This window comes from Tachysurus vachellii, chromosome 8, assembly GCF_030014155.1.
Source record: "Tachysurus vachellii isolate PV-2020 chromosome 8, HZAU_Pvac_v1, whole genome shotgun sequence".
Taxonomy (NCBI): Eukaryota; Metazoa; Chordata; class Actinopteri; order Siluriformes; family Bagridae; genus Tachysurus; species Tachysurus vachellii.
This window is the reverse complement of record NC_083467.1, coordinates 641061-652500: the sequence shown is the minus strand read 5'-3', so window position 1 is coordinate 652500 and position 11440 is coordinate 641061. Positions and strand designations below refer to the sequence as shown.

The window sequence follows — 11440 nt, the reverse complement described above, 5'->3', positions numbered from 1 at the left end:
CCTGCAGCCACCAATTTTTGTGTTTTCTCAGTGCGGAACATGTGCACGCCGCGCCCGAACTCCTCCAAGTGTTCATCCCAGAGCTGAAACAGACACGAGCAGCTGGATTAGTGACCAAACAAAGATGCTGACCAAAAGACTCTGTGACCTAAAGGTCCTAAAGGTCTTAATGCATCATAGTGCACTTTTAACGGAGAGTGTTCACTGGACATTTCTGTTAGAGTCTCATACTCACACGCCTGTGCTCAGACGATTCTGATTGGCCAGTTTGGAACGTGGTGATTAACGCTTTCTCGAGAACGATGGGGTGGAGGGTGTCGTCCGTATCGTAACAGAACGTATAATAGGGGGTTGAGGAAATCTACACAAACACACATGATTAAAAATAAAAATGTCTTATTTTTTATTTGCTGCTCACAAGATGATCTACGTTACACTGTACGGTACCACAGTCTTCCTCCGGCTGCTGTTCCAGTGCAGCACTCGGAGGCGGGTGTTCAGATCGTCCACCAGCTGGTCTCGTGACGTCACCTCGATTAACTGGAAAGCTCGCTTGGACCGCACACTGATGATCACTGGGTTGGGCAGAGCACCGGTGCTCTCGGCCTTCTCCACAGACTGCACCTGATAGCAGAAAAGAACTTCAGAGCCGCGGTCAGTTAGAGACCCAGTGAGGACCAGCGCACTTCATTACAACTGCATTTCCGTTCAGTTACACTACGAATGCTGCAGTGACAGTTATAACGATCCCACTGATTATCGTCGGATGTCTGTACCTCAGAGAGCGGGATGAGGAGTGTACACTGTCCCTCCTGAAGGCTGCTGAAGGCCAGGTAATTTTCTGTGATGTAAAGATTCCCAGCCGTGTGACATCGAGCATGAGGAGTCCAAGCTGAACATCGCATCACTTCCTTTAGCATCTCAGAGCGTGGGAGACCGAACAGCGACAACACGTACTGACGCAGAGCCTGCTGCTGAAGTGTCCTAACACAAATACACACACAAACACACACATTATGGCCTACATTAGTTAGCGTGGCTTTATTGCAGAATTGTTTAAATACACATCAATTTTCACACATAGTTAATAAAACACTTGGACCACAGATTAGCATGCATGCGTGCATACACACACACACACACACACACACACACACACACACACACACCGCTAACCGGAGTCATTTTTACTTTGCTGTTTTTCTGTGTACTTATTTCTGTTCCGTCTTTACTCTTTCTCTTCCTTATATTTACATCCTTCCTTTCCTTTAGAGGAAGTGAATCAAAAACAGAACCTGCACAAAGGAAGTAACTTTCACAAGTCTTGCAGGTCTTTAAGTGTCACGGTCTGGTACTAAGAGAAGGGTCTGTGTGTGGTTCTTGTTACCGTTTAGTAATACTGGAATCCGGTTCCCTTTTGCCGTTATCGAACAGCCTTCGCAGTGCCATGTCACCCAGCTGGGTCATCACCATCATCACTTCATCCACATCAGCGAACATGGAGAATTCACGCTGCTTCTGCCGTGTTTGGACTCGGATCGCGTCGTTGATAAGACCGAAGGTGACGTGTTCCAGAGCTGTGACTTCTGCCCATGGGATCAACAGCTTCACTGCATGTGAAAGAAATTAAACATAAAAGTTTTTTTTTGTAAAGCAAGTAACCATGGGGCCATGTTTTGTTTTTACTGATAGTACAATCTGAATGCTGTTTTCTTTTAAGTTCAAATTTGCTTGGGATAGGGAGAGGGTTTAGTGGGGTGAGGGGTGTGGTGGGGTGGGATGCGGGGTTTGGGATGTGTGGTGGGGTAGTATGTGGGGTGGGATGGGGTGTGGTGGGATGTGTGGTGTGGTGGGATTGGGGTGGGATGGGGGGTGGGATGTGTGGTGTGGTGGGATGGGGGTGGGATGTGTGGTGTAGTGTGGTGTGGTGGGGTGGGGGGTCAAATGTGTGGTGTGGTGGGATGGGGGGTGTCAGGGTGGGATGTGTGGTGTAGTGGGATGCGGGGTGGGATGTGTGGTGTAGTGTGGTGTAGTGTGGTGTGGTGGGGTGGGGGGTTTAATGTGTGGTGTGGTGGGGTGGGATGTGTGGTGTAGTGTGGTGAGGTTTGTTTTTTCCTGTCCAGTTTTACTTTAGACCCAATGCTCAGCCCCATGTGCAGGAAAACACTAGGGAAATAATAATAATTGAAGGAAGTGTACATCTAGTATATCTACATGTGCTTACTGGGAGTACTGGGAGTACTGGGAGTACTGAGAGTACTGAGAGTACTGGGAGTACTGAGTACTGAGAGTACTGAGAGTACTGAGAGTACTGGGAGTACTGAGTACTGAGAGTACTGAGAGTACTGGGAGTACTGAGAGTACTGAGTACTGAGAGTACTGAGAGTACTGAGTACTGGGAGTACTGAGTACTGAGAGTACTGGGAGTACTGAGAGTACTGAGTACTGGGAGTACTGAGAGTACTGGGAGTACTGGGAGTACTGGGAGTACTGGCGTAACGAGAGTGCTCACCTTCTTTTCCGAGCAGGAACGAGTAGAAAGCCAGGTGATTGGTGGAGAGGTAGATCCAGCCCTGACGAGGCACTCTGCCTTTCCAGCAGCAGCAGGAGTAATGAGCCACTAATTTCTCTTTCATCGGGAGGCCGAATCTCTGCTCGAAACGCACCATCACCTCACGGAAACGGGTGGGGGCATCTTCCAGCGCCGCCTGGCCAACCAGCACCTCCTCAGCGATTAGGCCCTGACATATAAACAGTGGTTTCATGAACAAACGCTCTATAGAGTGTTTACTACAAACACAATAATAACTCTGGGTTAATTAAGTGTCCTGAACCTCAGCTAATGAATCGGTGCGTTATGATCAGTCATAAACATTTATACATGGAGTAAATACGTGTTTGTGTTTAATTTAATATAAACCTTGACTTTTCCCTGTGCGAAGCTTGCAGCATCCTGTTTGTTCTCAAACACCGACATGTACGGCAACAAGTTGTGGTCCAACCACTTCCAGTGTTTCTCAATTTCTTCAGTTGTGGCTCCTGCACACAAACACACACAAACACACACACACACGCACACACACAAACACACAAACACACACGCACACACGCACACACACAAACACACACACAAACACACACACACACAGGCACACACTAAAGAATACATATAAATGGTAGAAACTGTGTTTAAATCATGGGATAATGCTGACATTTTTATCAGTAATATTTTAATAATATCAAATATCAATATTTTATTAATATGGATATTAAAGCCGGTTACCGCTGGCAATGACCCAGCTGCTCTGAGACCCTGGAACTTGTAGAAGGATCCGAAATGGAGCGACTCGTGCGTTTGAGTCCAACACGGTGTCCAGTGCTCCCACCAACATACCTACACACACACACACACACACACACACACACACAGGTCATGACACTCACACACGGCTAACTAGTAACCCCCACATCACCACACCGCTGAGGACAAAGACTTCTTACTTCCTTTTCCTTCAGTTTCATGTTGAACTCATCAGACAGAGCATGAGACAGAACGAGAAAGTCTGACCATCAGATAGACAGACATTCAGGCATTCAGAAAGACAGACAGAAAGAGACAGTTAGAAAGAGACAGCTAAAAAGACAGACAGACAGTTAAAAAGACAGACAATTAGAAAGACAGACTGGTGAATCTTTTTTATTAAGGAAAATTTTTTGTATTCATTTGTATTAGTTTTTACAGTCATGGCATTTCAACACAAAGGTTTAAAGTGTACGCTCAGTTTCTGTGTGACTACGTTCTGATACGATCTCACAAGCAAGAATGTAACAGAACGACATGTGAGCAAATTATACACACAGTACGGCTGTTGGACTGAAAAGGAATATAACGTACACACACACAACACTGACCGTATCACACCACTGACCGTATCACACCACACAACACTGACCGTATCACACCACTGACCATATCACACCACACAACACTGACCGTATCACACCACACAACACTGACCGTATCACACCACACAACACTGACCGTATCACACCACTGACCATATCACACCACACAACACTGACCGTATCACACCACACAACACTGACCGTATCACACCACACAACACTGACCGTATCACACCACACAACACTGACCGTATCACACCACACAACACTGACCGTATCACACCACACAACACTGACCGTATCACACCACACAACACTGACCGTATCACACCACACAACACTGACCGTATCACACCACACAACACTGACCGTATCACACCACACAACACTGACCGTATCACACCACACAACACTGACCGTATCACACCACACAACACCGACCGTATCACACCACACAACACCGACCGTATCACACCACACAACACCGACCGTATCACACCACACAACACTGACCGTATCACACCACACAACACTGACCGTATCACACCACACAACACTGACCGTATCACACCACACAACACTGACCGTATCACACCACACAACACCGACCGTATCACACCACACAACACTGACCGTATCACACCACACAACACCGACCGTATCACACCACACAACACCGACCGTATCACACCACACAACACTGACCGTATCACACCACACAACACCGACCGTATCACACCACACAACACCGACCGTATCACACCACACAACACTGACCGTATCACACCACTGACCATATCACACCACACAACACTGACCGTATCACACCACACAACACTGACCGTATCACACCACACAACACTGACCGTATCACACCACACAACACTGACCGTATCACACCACACAACACCGACCGTATCACACCACACAACACCGACCGTATCACACCACATAACACCGACCGTATCACACCACACAACACCGACCGTATCACACCACACAACACTGACCGTATCACACCACATAACACCGACCGTATCACACCACACAACACTGACCGTATCACACCACACAACACTGACCGTATCACACCACACAACACTGACCGTATCACACCACAGCATGGAGGTGTTTTTATTCAAAAAAGTATGAAACGTGAAAAACATCCGATTCAGGAAGCGTCTCGTCACTGTGAAGCGAGGTTAAAGACGTACACGGCCATCGTTTATCATTCAAACACAAAATAATGTTCACAAACAAACGACACAGTAGGTCAGATTTGGTGGTTAATACAAGTCAAGTCACGTTGTTCCTATGAGACTTTCCTAATAATGACGTGTGTGTGTGTGTGTGTGTGTGTGTGTGTGTGTGTGTGTGTGTGTGTGTGTGTGTGGGGACAACAACAACAACAACAACAACAGGATCGACACTGCAGTAGTATTCAGATGCAGGAAGAACTGCAGGAGTTACAACCTCAAGATGATCTGAGGAGACTCTCTGGACCACAAAACCTCCAGAAGAATCTCACACATACAAAAATGTGTAAAATACGAGGTCTAAAGATAAAGATGATTAACATCTGAGTTCTATGACTGGAGATGAACAGACCAGAAAATGATACCAACTAGAACATTACACAACCCTGGACAACAGGAAGGAACAACACCATCATGAGCTGGACGCTGAAGAGTATTCCAGTTTTTCTCAACTGCTTTCAGTCATTTCTCACAACAGAACTGCATTTCTCAAAACTACTCGTTCCACCGTCAGATCCTGTTGTCAGTTTTTCACATCATTTCATCAACGTCTTGTTGTTTTCATCAAATTGCAATTGCTTTTGGACAACATGCAAATGGTTCTGTACATCTGTCAGCTGCTTTTGACAATTCTGCTGTGCAAAATAACGTGTCCTGTTCTCAGCTGAAATGTCACAACCACCAAACCAATTAGTCTTTTTCTCAGGTTGGAAGTCTGTACTATCAAAATGAGTAAACATGTTCTCACAATTGTATGTCTGTACAGATTTCTACAAATTGTGAGTACATGTTTGCTAAGAAATATGTCCAGAATTGGGACATTGCTCTCAGGTGAGTCTTCATACAGTATTCTTAGTTATTTACTGTATGAATCAAAATCCCGTGATCCTTATACTACTATAATTTACAATATATTTTCTCATGAAGGACTGCAAGACAACCTCGCAGGGGTGGCGGAGAGCCCCTTTTCACACCTCAGCAGGAGGAAGCTATTTGCAACGTGGTTATGTCTAACAATGCCATAAGACTAAGAGAGATACAAAGTGCTATTGTTGAAGACGACGGTATCTTTGAAAATATACAATCTGTGAGCATTTCAACTATAGTCAGGGTCTTGAAAAGACATGTACAGTAATCACCATGAAGCAGCTGTACAATATACCCTTTGAAAGAAATGCTGACAGAGTGAAAGAGCTACGACTCCAGTTTGTACAGGTATGTTGTATACCCACTATACTGTAAGAGTAACTTCTACACATTTGATATTGGTGGAACTTCATAGATCTTTACATTTGATGTAGCTGTAAACAATGAAGACAAATACTGTAATTTATGCACACTGTTTTTTCTGGTATATAGCGCATAAATTAAATTAAATCAAGAGAACCACCTCACAACTTCATATACTTGGATGAGGCTGGCTTCAACCTGGCCAAAGGCAGAAGACGTGATGGAAATCTAATCGGCCAGAGAGCTACTGTTCATGTCCCAGGCCAACGTGGAGGAAACATCACTATGTGTGATGCTATTTCAGACCAAGGTGTGCTAGCTCATATTCCTATTATGGGACCATACAACACACAGCATCTCCTTATATTCTTAGACAATCTCTATAGAAATGTCATTCCTGAAGATGAGAGGGACCTCGATCGAGATGATCTATCAAAGTATGTAGTAATTTGTGACAATGTCAGTTTCCATCACTCTGACAACATCAGACAGGGGTTTGTCCACCACCACAGGATGCTGATTGAATTCCTTCCACTCTACTCCCTGTTCCTGTAAAACCCAATTGAAGAGTTTTTCTCGGCTTGGAGGTCGAAGGTTTATGATCATCAGCCACATACGTGGATGACACTGCTGGCTGCCATGGATGCAGCATGTGAGGACATCTCAGCAGATGCATGCAGAGGCTGGATTAGGCACTCAAGAAGATTCTTTTCACCGTGCATAGCAAGGGAAAATATATGTTGTGATGTGGACGAGAGTCTGTGGCCCAACACACAGGACTGACATGACGCATAGGAAAACTGCCATGTAATTTCACCTTTACCTTCTGTTGTACATGTACAGGTTTTCCCACTTTGTCTTTTTCAGGTTTCCATTTGTGGGTAAATATCCTATGTGTAGTTTCCTTTGTTTTCTGTACTGTATGTAAGTACCACTATTGACAGTACAGTAAAAATGTGAATAAAGTCTGATCTTTTGTTTCGATTCTTTCATATACTGTTACGTGGGTCGATGTTGATTGGTTAGATGAGTTTAGACGGAATCAATCAGAAAAATGATCTATTCATACCATGTAAATTACTGTAACAGCTGGTTGATGCACAATGGTTTGCAACTTCTTTTTTTACCGGCGGGACACTAAATTATGACACACCAGTATGATAATTTAGTGGTTTCTAGTCATCAAAACCTGACTTGAGTATAATTTAAATAACTAAAACTGAGTATGATGTTCTACTGACAACATGACTAATAATTTTGCCCGTCACGTTCACATTCTGCTGCCTCTGACACAATGATTGATGAAAAAACACGCTTTTGCACGAGAGACAAAGCATTTTGAGCAGGTGACGCGTATTTTCCGGTTATCTACTATGTTGTTTTGAGAAATGCATTTGGAGATCTGCAAACTTCAATTCTGATCTGAGAAATGACTGAAAGCAGTTGAGAAAAACTGTAACAACAACAACGAGTCTAGAAACTCTTAATTAAACTGCAGGCAAATTGACGTTAAAGCCTGAGGTCTGAATAAAAGCATCAAGTCTATGATTGTTTCTGTGGAAAAAAATGCAGATCTTTGGGAGGAGATAAAGAAGAACAGGCTCCTGTTTGTTAGATTTCCAGAGGTTTAAAAGGACATTTGACTTTTCTGAGAACAAAAGAAGGAACGTCAGATGGAGAAAGAGAAAGAAAGAAACTGAAAACGAACACTTAGGTACTCTTTTTTTTTTCTTGATACACTTTTCCCTCGTCATGGAGAAGTGTGTGGACTTTCCAGGAGAAAAAAGCTCTGTAAACATTCAGCATGTAGTTTCAGCACATGACCACCAACTCCTCGGTCTCCTGAGGGTCACGGCTCGCTGCTATCTTAAACAAATACGCTCGCTTATGCTGCGACAGGTGGGACTTCAGCTGCCGTGTGAGACTGAAACAGGAAGATAAAGAAACTATTTCCCAAATCTGGTTAACAACTGTTTCAGGTTTTGCTCATTGTCTCCGTTGTCGTTTGTTGATCATAAGCTTCACAGGTAAATGAGTAAAAGACTCACATGGGACAGGAAATAAAATTAATGGTCTTTTTTTTTTTACTGTGTGACAAACACTTCCTCCTCACTGACTGTCCACATTAAAGAGTTTAACAGAAGCTCAGGGGAAAGAAACTAAAATGAGTTTGGAGATGTATCATTCTCACACACACACACACACTCTCACACACACACTCACTCACTCTCTCACACACACACACTCACTCACTCACTCTCTCACACACACACACACACTCACTCACTCACTCTCTCACACACACACACTCACTCACTCTCTCACACACACACACTCTCACACACACACACACACACACTCACACACACACACACACACACACACTCTCTCTCTCACACACACACACACTCTCTCTCTCTCACACACACACACACTCTCTCTCTCTCACACACACACACACTCTCTCTCTCTCACACACACACACACACTCTCTCTCTCACACTCTCTCTCTCGCACACTCTCTCTCTCGCACACTCTCTCTCTCGCACACTCTCTCTCTCGCACACACTTTTTTAGTCTGGAAATGAGGGCAGCTGTTGTGAACATGAAACTGTAGACTTTCCAGAATATTCTCAAAATCCCCTTTGAACGCCAAGACACCTTTTGCTTTAGAGCCTTTGTTCAGATTCAGTATCGTATTTTCACATGAATGGATAATTGCGTGTGAGAGTGTCTGTGTGTGTGAGAGTGAGTGAGTGTGTGTGTGTGTGAGAGAGAGTGTGTGTGAGTGTGAGAGAGAGTGTGTGTGTGTGTGAGTGTGAGAGTGTGTGTGTGAGTGTGAGTGAGTGTGTGTGTGTGTGTGAGTGTGAGAGTGTGTGAGTGTGAGAGTGTGTGTGTGTGTGTGAGTGTGAGAGTGAGTGAGTGTGAGAGAGTGTGGGTGTGTCTGTCTGTAAGTAAGTGTGTGTGTGTGTGAGTGTCTGTCTGTAAGTGTGTGTGTCTGTCTGTAAGTGTGTGTGTGTGTGTGTGCGTCTTTCTGTCTGTAAGTGTGTGTGTGTGTGTGTGTGTGTGCGTCTTTCTGTCTGTAAGTGTGTGTAAGTGATCTGCATAAATACACAACTAATTCTGCCTTGTTATTAGATCCTAACCCTTTAGAACACAAGTCTTTATTATAATTCCTTCCCAGACAAACAATAATAACCCCGTTGTGTTAATATCGTGTATTAACGTGTTTTGATGTCCAGCTGAAACACCGACAGCTCATTAAAGCCCCGGTGTTATGGAGCTGTCACGTGTTTAAACACCCACCTGTGAGTTTGCCCCCGGTGCCCCCGGTGTCCCCATGTCCTCGTCTCCTTTGCACGATGAAATAATCGTTAGATTTGTCCGTGATCCAGAGATTCAGCGCGTTTTTCAGCGCCACCTCCGCCGGATTCAGCCACATCTCTCACAGCCGGAGCCGAACGCAGCGGTGACGTCACGCGCCCGCACCGGAAGTCAAGCCCCCTGCGGTCTGTTCACCAGTGCGCCTTGTTTACGGTCCATTTCTCGGACATTTCTAGTGATTCGCAGTTTTTTTCCCTTCGGTGTGAGAGATATTTCCCCTGAAGTGTCCGCTGTTTGTGTGTAAAATACATCCACTACCTTTTAGCGTGAGCTTTAAATCTTCCCTAAACACCAGTCGGTGTGGAGCTGCTGTGCTCTGGTGATGTTCACTGACTTTACACAACCCCATCAGATGGTGTAAATAGTTACCCTACCACACGGCTCCAACTACCCCGCTAGGCTTCGTCAGGGTTGGGAGTCGAGAGTCGAGTTCGGATTCGAGTCCGAGTTGAATGGAAGTGAACAAAGCAAACGATTCTTCTGTCTCTATTCTGTCTGACAGAAATCTCCAAGATAAACTGCTTAATAAGGGCATATTAATGATTTCTAAATGTCATCGTTGTGCGTCGTCATTTTCGGGTCTGTATTTTATTTGTATTTTTTTCATATGGGGAAATATCAACGTTGAACCGACTCTTCGAATCGATTCCACTCGAATACCACAGAATCTGAATAGACACCAAAATCCATGGAAATGAAGAGCGTTAGGAGTTTTAAACAGGAACGAATGCCCGGATGTGAAGAGGCGTTTTGATTGGTCCAGAAGTGCACCGAGACAAGACATGTGTTATGAGTTGTTCTGTAAAGCATGTGTTCAGTGTCACAGTGTTTAGTGCAGTGTGTAACATCTCTGCACACTAAATTCACCACTTGTTAAACATTAATAAGAATGTCTCCTATGTTACAGTACGGGGAGATTTAGCACACTGTTACCTTTGTGTTATTTAGTTGTAGATAGTCAGTACTGCATTTTATTGTTTTTGTAGATGAATATATGACTCATATATTATCATATATTCATGTCATATATATTATATTATATATTGAACAGATTACATAATAAAGCAGAATATACGTATCACACCGGCTTGACTCACAACAGCAGGGCTGTTAAAATGTGGGTCGCAGCATGTGAATCTTTTCATTTTCTCTCAGGATGTTTTAGGATCATCAGCATACAGTTTATACCACAAAGAGACATTAAAACAGTGCTACAGGTTATTCAGGTCAATGCTGTAAGACTGCTATAGCTAGTTTTTAAACGAGATGCAATCAAAAATCAAAAAGTCAATTTCTTCCTGAAAACTTCTCTTTACTTTGAGCTTCATCCTTTTTGTGGAGTAGAACACTGAACACGAGAAGTTTATAAAGGTCGTTTTATGTCTGCGAGACTTAACATTTTTGGGCCTGAGCTTTCATCTATCAAAGAAGAATCCTTTTTGAAGCCTGAAGACATATTTTACTTAACGTTGATCCTGTATGTGTGTAAAATTCTATCTGTCTCTTGTCTGATCTGTCAGATTCAGAGCTGCTATCGTGGTCCACCAAGGCATCAGACCCTCACACTGTCTCCACTGCCTTTGGTACTCAGAGGACATGTTCAGGAAATCTACACTTACTGAAAACATCTGTGTTCAAATTCATGTACAGACTTCAGCACGTTA

At 44.0% G+C, this 11440-nt stretch overlaps 1 protein-coding gene across 1 annotated transcript in view; it reads right to left on the bottom strand.

Annotated features, from left to right (window-relative positions):
• Positions 1 to 10193, bottom strand: part of LOC132849781 (TBC1 domain family member 8) — a 16965-nt gene extending 6772 nt beyond the window's left edge. The window contains exons 1-9 of the mRNA XM_060875641.1: positions 9699 to 10193; positions 3284 to 3394; positions 2921 to 3039; positions 2513 to 2741; positions 1388 to 1610; positions 777 to 984; positions 448 to 624; positions 236 to 361; positions 1 to 83 (exon numbers count right to left, since the gene is read on the bottom strand). The exon at positions 1 to 83 is cut by the window's left edge and continues 44 nt beyond it. Coding sequence (XP_060731624.1) covers positions 1 to 83; positions 236 to 361; positions 448 to 624; positions 777 to 984; positions 1388 to 1610; positions 2513 to 2741; positions 2921 to 3039; positions 3284 to 3394; positions 9699 to 9834 — 1412 coding nt within the window. The 5' untranslated portion in view covers positions 9835 to 10193. The remainder of the gene's footprint in view (positions 84 to 235; positions 362 to 447; positions 625 to 776; positions 985 to 1387; positions 1611 to 2512; positions 2742 to 2920; positions 3040 to 3283; positions 3395 to 9698) is intronic.
• Between the last annotated feature and the right edge of the window lie 1247 nt (positions 10194 to 11440).